Source organism: Alosa alosa, chromosome 7 (genome assembly GCF_017589495.1).
Source record: "Alosa alosa isolate M-15738 ecotype Scorff River chromosome 7, AALO_Geno_1.1, whole genome shotgun sequence".
NCBI lineage: Eukaryota > Metazoa > Chordata > Actinopteri > Clupeiformes > Clupeidae > Alosa > Alosa alosa.
This window is the reverse complement of record NC_063195.1, coordinates 11,256,197-11,273,053: the sequence shown is the minus strand read 5'-3', so window position 1 is coordinate 11,273,053 and position 16,857 is coordinate 11,256,197. Positions and strand designations below refer to the sequence as shown.

The window sequence follows — 16,857 nt, the reverse complement described above, 5'->3', positions numbered from 1 at the left end:
TCATCAGAGAAGTCTTGACACCATCGTTTATGAACAAGATAGTCAAATGGCTTTGTCATGTTTTCATTATGACAGTTCTCTCAGTGTTTTACAATGCAAAGAAAGGGCAGAAAAAAAGGTGACACTACCTGAACATGCAATGAAAACTACAGTAAAGTTACACATTGCTGTAGTTAGGGGAGTAAGTGAGTACAAGACACTGAATACGTACATTTTTACTGTATGCTCTTTGCAATTCTACAGCATTGTGACAGAATTTGATAACTAGTTCAACAATTTTGTATGTAATGACTCAAGCAATGAAATGAAGACTATTAGTTTTATTGGGAACGACTATTCAGCATTCATAAGTATAGTTCATTTTGACTGACATGACATAAGCAAATGATAATGTTAAAAAACAGCAGAGAATTGTATGAAAGCAGCTGATACATGTCCAAAAGCATTTTCAATTTGTTCAGAGGAAGGAGAATTTGCTAATATGATGTGCACAAATGACTAAATGTTGTGGAGGTTGAACTAATAGTTATGATAATTTTCATTCTGATCTGCAAAAAGCACCAAAGCGACTGAGAAAAACTGTAAGGTATACATTTCCCAATTCATGAATATGGCATACACATTCATAATGAAATGCCAACATAGGTTGAGTTCATCATGACTTAACATTTAATTGTTCTGTAATACAGCATAGTCATTTCAAATTATTTGTCTGAACAGCTGTGCGTATACACACTACCAGTTATATTGAGACAGAAACTGTCACAGATATTCATCCTCTGCCTATACCATTAACCATCACCAGATGGCGCCACCAAAGTGATGCAGGAATCCATGCAGATGATGTCACAAAGCTTCTGAAGTCAATCAAGTGACTGCATGATCAAGGAGACATAACTAAAGCATATAACACAGACATATTTACCCAAAGCTTCTTGATTAATTTCCTATCTGGGTTTTGTCTGACAAAGGATGAGTTTGGATTCTCAGGACCAACTGTTCATTGACCATAGAGAGAGGATGACTGGGACATTATGATGAACATATTTATTTAGTTATTTAATTATGTACATTTGTCAAATAAAATACTTGTGCTGAAAATGATGGAATGTGCCAAATAGAAACCAAGAAAAGTGCCTGCACTAACAGGCCAGGACCAGAAGGAGGCGCATAAGCAAAAGTTTCTGTAAAATCTGGCACATCAAAACACAGAGACACTTTATTTTGAAGATAAAATGGTGATGGCACTTCATTTTAAAAGTACAGAAAACACAACATTATAATTTGAGGTTAATTTAACACTGCCCTCATTGCTTTTGACAAAACAGACTATAAAAGCAAAATCTGAACATACAAATAAAACATAAACATGATCTAACACTCAAACTCCAAATCCTCAAAAGCAATTATTTTCATTATGTTTTACATTAAAGTTCTACAAGTGTAAAACCAACCTACCAAGTTATGGATCACTAAACTAAACATCCAAATCACATGCAGTGTGCTTAGTGGGTTTGGATTTGTTGATTATACTCTAGATTACAGGATCTTGTTCAGGTCTATGGGTAAAAAGAAAACATACACAAAATGATTACAATGGTTATTTTATAAAAACTACTAAAAAGAAAAGTTTAAAAACACAATGTATGCTTCACTGCTTGGACCCCAGCACTTATTAAACTGGAACAAATGTAAACGTATTAATGAGTATTACTGAGTAATGTTGTAGTGCTCAGTGTTAACAGAATACTGTACAGTGAATAAAATGAGAGCTGTATTTTTTAAACCACATGGTCAACAAACAGAGAGTAAATATTGAGTAAGAAGTGTTACATTTGTGGGTCATATCCCATTCTACCCAGTAGATGGCAACATTGGGGTTTATGTTTTCAGAGGACTCTTTTGTAGGCAAAAGGTCAGACTACAGGGTGTTTGGATATGAAGAGACAAGGCTTGAATACTTCCCTCAGTATCATTAAGAGTGGATATGATGCACAATATGCACTAGTTGGTAAGATTGAATATGGAAATCCAGAATGTAAATGAATGTGTAATGTATGTCATGTCCCATTCTACTCACTGGGTGGCAGCAGTGGGTCTAGAGAAGTTGACTGCTACATACACCACCTCCTCCAGCTGCTGTGGGTGGGGCTTGAACTTCTGGACTGTGGAGTAAAGGGCCACCTGCTGACCTCTGGAGCTCTTGAACTGAACACTGGCGTACTGGACATCATCCTGGACACCTGAGTCCACCCTCTGGGCTGGAGCAGAGGTCAGAGGGAGGCCTGAGATGTCTTCATACACATTATCAGGGACACACTGTGGGACATGCTGGGGGTTGGACAAAGGGTCAAAGGTCAACATGCTAATACAAACTCTGTGTAATGTAGTAATGATGACAGGATCTTAGCTATCACATATCAACACAGTGTAATGCCTTGATAAGTAGTGTTTACTTGTGTGTTATTATCAGAGCTGCTGGGGTTGTTACTTGGTTTTGCCTTCTTCCTCCTATATGAACAGAGAGACCATGAGAAAGGTTCAGGAGTAGATTTACTTGGTTAGACTTTAGAGAGTCAAAGTGTCTGAACAGGTGTGCTCCACAGAAGTAAAAGTAAAAGACAAAAAATAATGTTCTTCACCTCCAAAACACGTAGCCTATGAGCATGATGAGGATTATGAGAAAACCTAAAGATGACAAGAGAGTGGTTGTCTTCCAACCAAAGCCTAGAATAATCATAAAGATCAATTTGTCAAAACAGCAAGTCTCAAGTGCTACAAAATGCAAAAACAATGATATGGTGTGTGGTGCACAGGTGATGACATTACATGCATATATCTGGGTACAACTCACCAGACCAAGCAACTTCAACTCCAGTGGAATTCAGGGATCCAACACTATTGTGGGCCTCACAGTAGTACAGTCCAGCCCTGTCTAAGGTCAGATTGAAGTTGATTCTCTCTCCTGTACCCACACACACTGTTTCAGCTGTGGTCCTCCTGTACCAGGTGTAGTTCTCCACTGCTGGGTTGGCATCACTGCTGCAGGTCAGAGTCACTGAACTGCCCTCTGCTATTTCTCCAGAGTGATTTAGAGACGCTGACAGTTTTCTGGGAGCATCTGTAAAAATGTATTGAATTGTTGTTACATTTTAAATACAGTTTGCGGCTGCATGTAACTTAAGATAAACCTACTAAGAAGAATTCCAGCATTTTTTTTACATAGATCTCCATAGCTTGAGTTGCTGCAGCCAACAGCTAAAGCAGCCAGGTTGCCATTTCAGCCATTAGAAATTATATTCTCCATGTAAATTAGGGTACATATACATAGCCTAGATAGAAAGTAAAGAAAGTACTCACAGTGAACATCCAGGTGAAAAGCAGTAGAATTGGAGGCCCCGTATAGGTTCCTGGCCTCACAGTAGTAATCTCCAGTGTGTTCAGAGCCGACATTCCCAATGTGGTAATACTTTCCAGTGTCCAGCTTGGAAACTATTGAGCCATTGCGATTAAACCAGGTGTAGCTCTCCACTGGTGGGTTGGCATCACTGCTGCAGGTCAGAGTCACTGAACTGCCCTCTGATATTTCTCCAGAGTGATTTAGAGACGCTAACAGTTTTCTGGGAGCATCTGTAAAAATGTATTGAATTGTTGTTACATTTTAAATACAGTTTGCGGCTGCATGTAACTTAAGATAAACCTACTAAGAAGAATTCCAGCATTTTTTTTACATAGATCTCCATAGCTTGAGTTGCTGCAGCCAACAGCTAAAGCAGCCAGGTTGCCATTTCAGCCATTAGAAATTATATTCTCCATGTAAATTAGGGTACATATACATAGCCTAGATAGAAAGTAAAGAAAGTACTCACAGTGAACATCCAGGTGAAAAGCAGTAGAAATGGAGGCCCCGTATAGGTTCCTGGCCTCACAGTAGTAATCTCCAGTGTGTTCAGAGCCGACATTCCCAATGTGGTAATACTTTCCAGTGTCCAGCTTGGAAACTATTGAGCCATTGCGATTAAACCAGGTGTAGCTCTCCACTGGTGGGTTGGCATCACTGCTGCAGGTCAGAGTCACTGAAGCGCCCTCTAGTGTCTCACTAGCAGGACTGACAGAGACAGACGGGACCCTTGGAGGGACTTGGAAATAAAAGATGACATAAAATGGAAATATGTCTTTTAGAGGGAGAGCAGATAGCTAACAAACATTTAGAAAAAGTCCTGTTGGCAAATTTGAGGAAAAGTCGGTAAAGGGGCTATTTCACACAATTTGAGGGTGCTGAATTCAAATATTCACAGATCTCCATAGCTCGAGTAGCCAGAGTCACTGAGAGTCAGAGTCACTGAAGCGCCCTCTAGTGTCTCACTAGCAGGACTGACAGAGACAGACGGGACCCTTGGAGGGACTTGGAAACAAAAGACGACATAAAATGGAAATATGTCTTTAAAAATACCCTTTCATTTCACTTTATCACACAGGCCCTGTACATGTCTATTACTTACACATGACATTAAGCTCCACTGGTTTGGATGGATGGTCTTCATTGTGTTTCAGTGCACAAGAGTAGTTGCCCTCATCCCCAGTACTGACACTCTGAAAGATGAGTTCATTGTGGTGTTTCTGTTTGACATGTAAATCCTGTCCGTTCTTTTTCCATATTACTGAGGGGATGTCTTTTGAAGAGCATATGTTGTTGCAACTCAGTGTCACGTCGTTGTCCTCCATCACTGGTTCAGGAATCCCAACAGAAAGTTCTGCAACATTATAGCAATCAGTCATCAATAATAATAATTAAGTCAGTGAAATGTATGAAAACATTACAAGTCTGTGGTACACAATTTCTAACCTGAATATGATAGCAAACATTTCTGTCATATACTGATAGTTGATTGTTAGATTATCAAACTTATGAATAAAGACAAAGTTATGTCAGTTTGCCAGGTCCACACTACCTTTAACAGACAAAGTGACCTTAGATCTACTCAGCCACTTATTTTTAGAATCTTCTGTTTCAATCTGTGTAAAATACTCTCCATTGTCTGACATCATCAACTTGCTCAATTTGAATGTGCAGTTCGTCTTGTTCTTGTTCTTGTTCCAAAAGTATTGTATACGTCCTTTGTATTTAGGATTCTTATTCGCTATGTCTGTGAATATTTTATTATGGTCAGGTCGGTAGCGCCAGTAGACCTTGGTGACCATGAGACCAATAGGATGGGTGAATGAGCAGGGCATGACCACTGATGATCCAGTCACAGCACAGAAATGGTGACTGGTGAATTTGACCTCCCATTTATGAGATGTGGTACCTGAAAATGAATGACAGCACATGATCCAGTCAAGACAGATTCTATTTGTACTAGCCATCAGTAGCACCTTAGTTATTCAGCCTCCTTTCGGAGGGTCCAGTCCATCGGGGGGACTACAGATCAAAACGAAATACAATGGTTTCATGCTATCCTTGTGGGGCTACATGCCCACCAAGTTTTGTGTACCCCAGTCTTCCAGTGTCCCGGTCTTTCAGTGTCCTGGGAATCCTTGACAAAAATTAGGCATGCGAAAAATAAAAAAAATAAAATCTGACTTCGAAAAATCTGAAATCTGGCTTCGCTGTGCGGCGGTCATATTAAGGACAGAGTCAGATATCTATCATTGCCATAAAGGGGTGGGTGGTAAACAGCAAACTGGTATGGCTGTGATAGCTGGTATCATACCACTAGTGGATGAGAACAACGTTGCCAAAAAGCAACAAGCCGAGTCAGTTTTCTGTGCTCAGGACCAACACAGATATATTTGTATGGTTAGTTTAGTTTTGTGTGTACACTAAAACACAATCATTTTCATAAGACATTTCAATGCAGTGTTAATGTAAGTCATAAGCCATAGTCAAGAGTTGTATTGTAATATAATTATATACAAATACAAACACAGTGTTTTCTAACCTCCTTTTCCTTGATAAGCACAAAGGATGTGCAAGAGAATCAGAAACACAACTGGTGTATGTTGCATGATCCTTAACATTGAGACCTGCAAAACACTAACAACAGAAGAAGAACCGGCCTCTGTTATACATTTAGATTGCAGGGAGGCAACATACTGTCATATCTTTAAAATGGTAATAAGTACAGAAGATTGGGTTTGCCCACTCAGAATTTAAATTTGTTATTTACAAATCAATTATACTAAAAAACTTCAATACATAAAATAAGTGTGATATAAAAGTATACTTGAATTACGTTGTCCTTGGGCTTGGGCAGAGGATCAAGCTAGTTGTCCCCAAATGACAGATGGCAGTAGAACTCCAACCATGTGTATCTTAGACATTGGCACTCATACAGAACTCTGCGGCTAGACTTTTAACTAAGACCAAGAAGAGAGAACACATCACCCCTGTGTTGGCTGAACTGCACTGGCTCCCTATTTCCTATAGAATTGATTTTAAGGTTATGTTAATTACCTACAAAGCTCTGAATGGCATAGCACCTTCATATATCTCTGAGCTTTTAATATCTTATCAACCACAAAGGAAACTTAGATCATCAAATTCTAATCTTTTAATCGTACCCAAAGTGCTCCACAAGCAAAGTGAAGAAGCTGCTTTTATCCATTATGCCCCCAAACTATGGAATACCCTGCCTCTGTACATCAAGCAGGCGAGTTCAGTAAATATTTTTTAAAATATTTTAGTTAACTCATCTTATCCTGTAGACTACTTTTTCAGATTATTCTACATCTGCTCCCATTGGAGGGCGCAGCCAGCCAGAAGCAGATGGGCTCCCCCTATTAAGTCAGGTTCTGCTCAAGGTTTCTTCCTGGAATATGGGAGTTTTTCCTTGCCACAGTTGCCTTATGGCGTGCTTGTGGGGGGTAAAGGGTTAAGGCTGCCAGTCTTATGACATGTTATTTTTTTATATTTTTGATATGTTGCTGAGTGGATCATAAATGGCCCCAGCAATGAAGAAAAGTGATTGATAATGAAGAAAAGTGATTGATAATGACTGACTATTATTGTGTTACATGTTTCAAATGTAAAGCACTTTGAGCTGCATTCTGTGTATGAAAGGTGCTATACAAATAAAGCTTATTATTATTATTATTATTATTATTATTATTAGACATCATCTAGCTTGTGTAAGCTTTTCTCACCTCCAAATTGTTGCTATGGTGACACTGAGCACGCTCACCAACAACAGTTCCCTTTATGGTTTCCTCTCAGTAGCGATAACAGATGAGGGTGTGAGCACTTGGGTGTGGGCCCAAGGCGTACAAGTCATTTTAGAGCCAAAAAAGCTGAGGTAGAGAGTCACACACTGTGACACACATAGCCTTTGATACACTGTTGCAGATCATTTAGATTTGATGCAAAAAAGTTGGATGTTATTTAGTGTTATCAGTACATCCAAACCTCAAAGTTGTCTGAACTCACAGAATACACTCTGCTGCATCGAATCGTTTGGATATGGTAGTCCTGACTTACAAGAAGAGCCCATGAAAGTGGGAAGACAACCATGGATGCTGGTGTTGGGCAGTATTTGTGTCTCAGAGACCACTGACTCTCAGTACAGAACACTCATGGAGAACAAAACTGCCCTGTCTAGACACACCTATAGCCTACATACTTCCTTTCTTTGTTGGTATACCAGGCCATTGTAGGGTGATAAACATAGCAGTAGAAACTTACAAGCAGCGAGAGAGAGAGAGAGAGAGAGAGAAAAGGAAGTACAAAAGATGCAGCCCCTGGCCTTATTCTAGCGTCTGTCAAACGTTTAACTCCCTTAAAGCAAATTGTGAAAAGAGAGCATGCCTAAATTCACTAATCGCACATTGCCTATGTTACACAGGAGAAGTCAACATTTTTCAAACCATGACCCCAGAGTGTAGCACTGTAGCTGCCTGGCTACTATAACTGCTGGCAGCAGCATCTCAAGTAGTACCGTTTTTTTATTTTTCGTAACGATACTCGGTGACCTCAAGAAATGGAGATCTGTGAGTTTTCCTTTAACATGTCAAACCACTGGCAACATGATGTGCTTAGCAATTGTCATTCTATTGCTTTTAGAGATCATTCTAGAAATGTTTTTTTTTTACTTGTGCACAGCTTTAAACTTGAGGATATAGACTATATATAAAGCATACTACAAATACAAACACAGTGTTTTCTAACCTCCTTTTCCTTGATAAGCACAAAGGATGTGCAAGAGAATCAGAAACACAACTGGTGTATGTTGCATGATCCTTAACATTGAGACCTGCAAAACACTAACAACAGAAGAAGAACCGGCCTCTGTTATACATTTAGATTGCAGGAGGCAACATACTGTCATATCTTTAAAATGGTAATAAGTACAGAAGATTGGGTTTGCCCACTCAGAATTTAAATTTGTTATTTACAAATCAATTATACTAAAAAAACTTCAATACATAAAATAAGTGTGATATAAAAGTATACTTGAATTACGTTGTCCTTGGGCTTGGGCAGAGGATCAAGCTAGTTGTCCCCAAATGACAGATGGCAGTAGAACTCCAACCATGTGTATCTTAGACATTGGCATTCATACAGAACTCTTACTGCTAGACTTTTAACTAAGACCAAGAAGAGAGAACACATCACCCCTGTGTTGGCTGAACTGCACTGGCTCCCTATTTCCTATAGAATTGATTTTAAGGTTATGTTAATTACCTACAAAGCTCTGAATGGCATAGCACCTTCATATATCTCTGAGCTTTTAATATCTTATCAACCACAAAGGAAACTTAGATCATCAAATTCTAATCTTTTAATCGTACCCAAAGTGCTCCACAAGCAAAGTGGAGAAGCTGCTTTTATCCATTATGCCCCAAACTATGGAATACCCTGCCTCTGTACATCAAGCAGGCGAGTTCAGTAAATATTTTTATCTGAAAACATACCTGTACAGGAAAGCTTTTAGTTAACTCATCTTATCCTGTAGACTACTTTTTCAGATTATTCTACATCTGCTCCCATTGGAGGGCACTGCCAGCCAGAAGCAGATGGGCTCCCCTATTAAGTCAGGTTCTGCTCAAGGTTTCTTCCTGGAATATGGGAGTTTTTCCTTGCCACAGTTGCTTGTGGGGGGTAAGAGGGTTAAGGCTGCCAGTCTTATGACATGTTATTTTTTATATTTTTGATATGTTGCTGAGTGGATCATAAATGGCCCCAGCAATGAAGAAAAGTGATTGATAATGAAGAAAAGTGATTGATAATGACTGACTATTATTGTGTTACATGTTTCAAATGTAAAGCACTTTGAGCTGCATTCTGTGTATGAAAGGTGCTATACAAATAAAGCTTATTATTATTATTATTATTATTATTATTATTAGACATCATCTAGCTTGTGTAAGCTTTTCTCACCTCCAAATTGTTGCTATGGTGACACTGAGCACGCTCACCAACAACAGTTCCCTTTATGGTTTCCTCTCAGTAGCGATAACAGATGAGGGTGTGAGCACTTGGGTGTGGGCCCAAGGCGTACAAGTCATTTTAGAGCCAAAAAAGCTGAGGTAGAGAGTCACACACTGTGACACACATAGCCTTTGATACACTGTTGCAGATCATTTAGATTTGATGCAAAAAAGTTGGATGTTATTTAGTGTTATCAGTACATCCAAACCTCAAAGTTGTCTGAACTCACAGAATACACTCTGCTGCATCAAATCGTTTGGGTATGGTAGTCCTGACTTACAAGAAGAGCCCATGAAAGTGGGAAGACAACCATGGATGCTGGTGTTGGGCAGTATTTGTGTCTCAGAGACCACTGACTCTCAGTACAGAACACTCATGGAGAACAAAACTGCCCTGTCTAGACACACCTATAGCCTACATACTTCCTTTCTTTGTTGGTATACCAGGCCATTGTAGGGTGATAAACATAGTAGCAGTAGAAACTTACAAGCAGCGAGAGAGAGAGAGAGAGAGAGAGAGAGAGAGAGAGAAAAGGAAGTACAAAAGATGCAGCCCCTGGCCTTATTCTAGCGTCTGTCAAACGTTTAACTCCCTTAAAGCAAATTGTGAAAAGAGAGCATGCCTAAATTCACTAATCACACATTGCCTATGTTACACAGGAGAAGTCAACATTTTTCAAACCATGACCCCAGAGTGTAGCACTGTAGCTGCCTGGCTACTATAACTGCTGGCAGCAGCATCTCAAGTAGTACCGTTTTTTTTATTTTTCGTAACGATACTCGGTGACCTCAAGAAATGGAGATCTGTGAGTTTTCCTTTAACATGTCAAACCACTGGCAACATGATGTGCTTAGCAATTGTCATTCTATTGCTTTTAGAGATCATTCTAGAAATGTTTTTTTTTTACTTGTGCACAGCTTTAAACTTGAGGATATAGACATATATAAAGCATACTATAATCGTAATCTTTAGTAATCTAGAAAGTGTTACCGTAGACTGGTGTTTTTCAGCAACTCTGTTCCAACCCAGTGCGCTACAGAAATGGCTGAAACTGCTAGCAGGCATGTGGTTTAAACTGTTCTTCTCTCTCTGCCTTTTACAGGAACCTCTGGTCAACTTTGCCCTCAGTATTTTTATCTCATTATACAAACCACAAACAGAAACCCTCCTCTAATAGCAGACATCATTCTCATGACATCTAAATTTCTTCATATTTCAATAGGTCTTGGTCCTCTAAGTCCATTTGACCATACATTATAGGTATGTAATAACATGATATATGGTAGCATGCTTACTGTACTTTTATATTCAAGAGTTGAATTGTGCCATAGTGTCCTTTTGTGTTGTGACATGCTATGCTGACATAGTTATTTATATTAAGAATTTGAATTTATATTACGAATAAGAAATCTGATACTGTTTGATTGGGAAGTGATTATGGGCTGTGTTTCAACTAATACAACCAATACACCAATACAGCAGATTGTCTTTCTATAATACATTATACTACTACACAGCAAATGTATCTACATTAATGTTATCTAGTGTCTAGATTCTAGACATGCATGGCAAATAACTTATGTATACGGCCATCATGTTTATTCAACATCTCTCTCTCTCTCTGTCTCTTTTTGTCTCTCTCCCTCTCTCTCTGTCTCTCTCTCTCTCTCTCTCTCTGCAGCCATAGAGGTGTGAAGATTGCTATCACCAACCAAACCCACATCAGGTCATCACACTTATAGACTCCATGGCGTGCTATACATAGACGAGAGGTGCACAAACTCTTCTCTATTAAGGGACAAACATGAGCATTATGTCACTTTACATGAAGGATCGTGCATTATGTGTAACAGATGTGTTGAATTGTGCCTTTATTGTCCTGCTGTGTTGTGATATACTATCATAAACCAAACTATGATGAACAATAGCAATAACAATGTGAATGCAATATACATTGACATGGCATTGTAAGACCTAATATTTGACCACAGTTAAATATTGATATTTGTGCGTGTCAGATCGCTAACATATAAAAACGTATATAACCATATAAAAAGCATTTGACCACAGCACTTCCTTTAGCATCTCTTTTGACCACAGCACTTCCTTTAGCACCTCTTTTGACCACAGCACCTCCATTGTGGACTTTCAGTCACCATGGCATTGTGTACCATCGATGATGACTGAATACTGCCACCTAGAAGATGGTATAAAAATGGCACTATGACCAAAAACATACATGTTAAAACCAAGTTGTAACACAACCAACACATTCTGAATTATTTTATAGGACATATTAGTATCAAGTAATCTATACAATGCTGCCCTGTGGCAAAAAAAAAATAACGACAAAGTAAAGGCATAGAAAGGTTTAATACTGAACAAGTTAACCCTTACTAGCATCCATACTAAAGTATGAAACCAAAAATTTCAGATACTCAGGCTTTGTAATTATCTAAAACAAAAGTAGTATTCACAAAAGCATGGAATGAAAATGCAGTAAAATATGATTCAATAGTTTACATTTTTGAAGTGCTGTTTATCATACACTAGTTCTCATTAAAAAAACAAGAATTTAATATTGACTCAGTTAGAATGTGTCTTCAGTCTGGTAGACTGCATCAGGTTGGGTGGTGTTGGGGTTCAGACTCTGGTAAACTGAATCAGGATGGATGGTGTTGGTGTTCAGTCTCTGGTAAACTGAATCAGGATGGATGGTGTTGGTGTTCAGACTCTGGTAAACTGAATCAGGATGGATGGTGTTGGTGTTCAGACTCTGGTAAACTGAATCAGGATGGGTGGTGCTCGGGTTCAGGTTCTGGTAATCTGCATCAGGTTGGGTGGTGTTGGGGTTCAGGCTCTGGTAGACTGCATCAGGTTGGGTGGTGTTGGGGTTCAGGCTCTGGTAGACTGCATCAGGTTGGGTGGTGTTGGGGTTCAGGCTCTGGTAGACTGCATCAGGTTGGGTGGTGTTGGGGTTCAGGCTCTGGTAGCCTGCACCAGGTTGGGTGGTGTTGACTGCTGCGTACCCCTTCTCCTGCTGCTCATGCTGCTGCTGTGTAAGTGGATTGAGCTTCTGGTGATTAGTGGGCCACCCAATGGGAATAAGGGTTTTAATCAAACGGTCAAAGGTCAACAAGCTCATTTAATCTCTTTGTGGTATGAAAGTATCTTAAATATAAAATATCAGCCCAGTGTACACCGTAATGAAAGCCCTGGCAAGTAGTGCTTACTTGTGTGTTATTATCAGAGCTGCTGGGGTTGTTACTTGGTTTTGCCTTCTTCCTCCTATATATACAGAGAGACCATGAGAAAGGTTCAGGAGTAGATTTACTTGGTTAGACTTTAGAGAGTCAAAGTGTCTGAACAGGTGTGCTCCACAGAAGTAAAAGTAAAAGACAAAAAATAATGTTCTTCACCTCCAAAACACGTAGCCTATGAGCATGATGAGGATTATGAGAAAACCTAAAGATGACAAGAGAGTGGTTGTCTTCCAACCAAAGCCTAGAATAATCATAAAGATCAATTTGTCAAAACAGCAAGTCTCAAGTGCTACAAAATGCAAAAACAATGATATGGTGTGTGGTGCACAGGTGATGACATTACATGCATATATCTGGGTACAACTCACCAGACCAAGCAACTTCAACTCCAGTGGAATTCAGGGATCCAACACTATTGTGGGCCTCACAGTAGTACAGTCCAGCCCTGTCTAAGGTCAGATTGAAGTTGATTCTCTCTCCTGTACCCACACGCACTGTTTCAGCTGTGGTCCTCCTGTACCAGGTGTAGTTCTCCACTGCTGGGTTGGCATCACTGCTGCAGGTCAGAGTCACTGAACTGCCCTCTGCTATTTCTCCAGAGTGATTTAGAGACGCTGACAGTTTTCTGGGAGCATCTGTAAAAATGTATTGAATTGTTGTTACATTTTAAATACAGTTTGCGGCTGCATGTAACTTAAGATAAACCTACTAAGAAGAATTCCAGCATTTTTTTTACATAGATCTCCATAGCTTGAGTTGCTGCAGCCAACAGCTAAAGCAGCCAGGTTGCCATTTCAGCCATTAGAAATTATATTCTCCATGTAAATTAGGGTACATATACATAGCCTAGATAGAAAAAAGAAAGTTCACAGTGAACATCCAGGTGAAAAGCAGTATAATTGGAGGCCCATTATAGGTTCCTGGCCTCACAGTAGTAATCTCCAGTGTGTTCAGAGCCGACATTCCCAATGTGGTAATACTTTCCAGTGTCCAGCTTGGAAACTATTGAGCCATTGCGATTAAACCAGGTGTAGCTCTCCACTGGTGGGTTGGCATCACTGCTGCAGGTCAGAGTCACTGAAGCGCCCTCTAGTGTCTCACTAGCAGGACTGACAGAGACAGACGGGACCCTTGGAGGGACTTGGAAATAAAAGAAAAAATGGAAATATGTATTTTAGAGATAGCTAACAAACATTTAAAAAAGTCCTGGGCAAATTTGATGTCTTTTCAAAATTTGAGGGTGCTGAATTCAAATATTCCAGATCTCCATTCATTTCAGAGTCACTTTATCACACAGGCCCCCTTGTACATGGAAATATGTCTTTAAAAATTTTCATTTCACTTTACATGTCTATTAACATTAAGCTCCACTGGTTTGGATGGATGGTCTTCATTGTGTTTCAGTGCACAAGAGTAGTTGCCCTCATCCCCAGTACTGACACTCTGAAAGATGAGTTCATTGTGGTGTTTCTGTTTGACATGTAAATCCTGTCCGTTCTTTTTCCATATTACTGAGGGGATGTCTTTTGAAGAGCATATGTTGTTGCAACTCAGTGTCACGTCGTTGTCCTCCATCACTGGTTCAGGAATCCCAACAGAAAGTTCTGCAACATTATAGCAATCAGTCATCAATAATAATAATTAAGTCAGTGAAATGTATGAAAACATTACAAGTCTGTGGTACACAATTTCTAACCTGAATATGATAGCAAACATTTCTGTCATATACTGATAGTTGATTGTTAGATTATCAAACTTATGAATAAAGACAAAGTTATGTCAGTTTGCCAGGTCCACACTACCTTTAACAGACAAAGTGACATTAGATCTACTCAGCCACTTCTTTTTAGAATCTTCTGTTTTAATCCATGTAAAATACTCTCCATTGTCTGACATCATCAACTTGCTCAATTTGAATGTGCAGCTCGTCTTCTTCTTGTTCTTGTTCCAAAAGTATTGTATACGTCCTTTGTATTTAGGATTCTCATTCACTATGTCTGTGAATATTTTATTATGGTCAGGTCGGTAGCGCCAGTAGACCTTGGTGACCATGAGACCATTAGGATGGGTGAATGAGCAGGGCATGACCACTGATGATCCGGTCACAGCACAGAAATGGTGACTGGTGAATTTGACCTCCCATTTATGAGATGTGGTACCTGAAAATGAATGACAGCACATGATCCAGTCAAGACAGATTCTATTTGTACTAGCCATCAGTAGCACCTTAGTTATTCAGCCTCCTTTCGGAGGGTCCAGTCCATCGGGGGGACTACAGATCAAAACAAAATACAATGGATTCATGCTATCTGTGGGGCTACATGCCCACCAAGTTTTGTGTACCCCAGTCTTCCAGTGTCCCGGTCTTTCAGTGTCCTGGGAATCCTTGACAAAAATTAGGCATGCGAAAAATAAAAAAAATAAAATCTGACTTCGAAAAATCTGAAATCTGGCTTCGCTGTGCGGCGGTCATATTAAGGACAGAGTCAGATATCTATCATTGCCATAAAGGGGTGGGTGGTAAACAGCAAACTGGTATGGCTGTGATAGCTGGTATCATACCACTAGTGGATGAGAACAACGTTGCCAAAAAGCAACAAGCCGAGTCAGTTTTCTGTGCTCAGGACCAACACAGATATATTTGTATGGTTAGTTTAGTTTTGTGTGTACACTAAAAACACAATCATTTTCATAAGACATTTCAATGCAGTGTTAATGTAAGTCATAAGCCATAGTCAAGAGTTGTATTGTAATATAATTATATACAAATACAAACACAGTGTTTTCTAACCTCCTTTTCCTTGATAAGCACAAAGGATGTGCAAGAGAAGCAGAAACACAACTGGTGTATGTTGCATGATCCTTAACATTGAGACCTGCAAAACACTAACAACAGAAGAAGAACCGGCCTCTGTTATACATTTAGATTGCAGGGAGGCAACATACTGTCATATCTTTAAAATGGTAATAAGTACAGAAGATTGGGTTTGCCCACTCAGAATTTAAATTTGTTATTTACAAATCAATTATACTAAAAAGCTTCAATACATAAAATAAGTGTGATATAAAAGTATACTTGAATTACGTTGTCCTTGGGCTTGGGCAGAGGATCAAGCTAGTTGTCCCCAAATGACAGATGGCAGTAGAACTCCAACCATGTGTATCTTAGACATTGGCATTCATACAGAACTTTGCGGCTAGACTTTTAACTAAGACCAAGAAGAGAGAACACATCACCCCTGTGTTGGCTGAACTGCACTGGCTCCCTATTTCCTATAGAATTGATTTTAAGGTTATGTTAATTACCTACAAAGCTCTGAATGGCATAGCACCTTCATATATCTCTGAGCTTTTAATATCGTATCAACCACAAAGGAAACTTAGATCATCAAATTCTAATATTTTAATCGTACCCAAAGTCCTCCACAAGCAAAGTGGAGAAGCTGCGTTTATCCATTATGCCCCCAAACTATGGAACACCCTGCCTCTGTACATCAAGCAGGCGAGTTCAGTAAATATTTTTAAAAAAGATCTGAAAACATACCTGTACAGGAAAGCTTTTAGTTAACTCATCTTATCCTGTAGACTACTTTTTCAGATTATTCTACATCTGCTACTATTGGAGGGCACTGCCAGCCAGAAGCAGATGGGCTCCCCCTATTAAGTCAGGTTCTGCTCAAGGTTTCTTCCTGGAATATGGGAGTTTTTCCTTGCCACAGTTGCTTGTGGGGGGTAAGAGGGTTAAGGCTGCCAGTCTTATGACATGTTATTTTTTATATTTTTGATATGTTGCTGAGTGGATCATAAATGGCCCCAGCAATGAAGAAAAGTGATTGATAATGAAGAAAAGTGATTGATAATGACTGACTATTATTGTGTTACATGCTTCAAATGTAAAGCACTTTGAGCTGCATTCTGTGTATGAAAGGTGCTATACAAATCAAGCTTATTATTATTATTATTATTATTATTATTATTAGACATCATCTAGCTTGTGTAAGCTTTTCTCACCTCCAAATTGTTGCTATGGTGACACTGAGCACGCTCACCAACAACAGTTCCCTTTATGGTTTCCTCTCAGTAGCGATAACAGATGAGGGTGTGAGCACTTGGGTGTGGGCCCAAGGCGTACAAGTCATTTTAGAGCCAAAAAGCTGAGGTAGAGAG

At 39.4% G+C, this 16,857-nt stretch overlaps 2 protein-coding genes across 2 annotated transcripts in view; both read right to left on the bottom strand.

The window, feature by feature from the left end:
• Window positions 1-2,076: 2,076 nt before the first annotated feature.
• On the bottom strand, window positions 2,077-6,009 carry LOC125297774 (B-cell receptor CD22-like). The gene is made up of 9 exons (XM_048248237.1): window positions 5,943-6,009; window positions 4,953-5,309; window positions 4,503-4,769; window positions 3,870-4,139; window positions 3,361-3,630; window positions 2,855-3,121; window positions 2,643-2,727; window positions 2,457-2,511; window positions 2,077-2,331 (listed from the first exon to the last, which is right to left on the bottom strand). The coding sequence occupies exons 1-9, from the start codon at window positions 6,007-6,009 to the stop codon at window positions 2,077-2,079; spliced, it is 1,893 nt and encodes a 630-aa protein (XP_048104194.1).
• A 6,008-nt stretch (window positions 6,010-12,017) lies between these two features.
• Window positions 12,018-16,857, bottom strand: part of LOC125297773 (B-cell receptor CD22-like) — a 10,530-nt gene continuing 5,690 nt past the window's right edge. The window contains exons 10-18 of the mRNA XM_048248235.1: window positions 14,655-14,849; window positions 14,127-14,267; window positions 13,621-13,830; window positions 13,561-13,590; window positions 13,059-13,325; window positions 12,847-12,931; window positions 12,661-12,715; window positions 12,369-12,503; window positions 12,018-12,245 (exon numbers count right to left, since the gene is read on the bottom strand). Coding sequence (XP_048104192.1) covers window positions 12,018-12,245; window positions 12,369-12,503; window positions 12,661-12,715; window positions 12,847-12,931; window positions 13,059-13,325; window positions 13,561-13,590; window positions 13,621-13,830; window positions 14,127-14,267; window positions 14,655-14,849 — 1,346 coding nt within the window. The remainder of the gene's footprint in view (window positions 12,246-12,368; window positions 12,504-12,660; window positions 12,716-12,846; window positions 12,932-13,058; window positions 13,326-13,560; window positions 13,591-13,620; window positions 13,831-14,126; window positions 14,268-14,654; window positions 14,850-16,857) is intronic.

What these genes read in the sequence shown, in the direction of transcription:
- LOC125297774 (XM_048248237.1), bottom strand. Translation starts at nt 6,009, where the DNA reads ATGCAACATACACCAGTTGTGTTTCTGATTCTCTTGCACATCCTTTGT. An exon ending in TGCTTATCAAGGAAAAGGAG is followed by an intron (nt 5,310 to 5,942) that starts GTTAGAAAACAC and finishes ATTCATTTTCAG; the next exon opens with GTACCACATCTCATAAATGG. An exon ending in ATAGGCTACGTGTTTTGGAG is followed by an intron (nt 2,512 to 2,642) that starts GTGAAGAACATT and finishes CTGTTCATATAG; the next exon opens with GAGGAAGAAGGCAAAACCAA.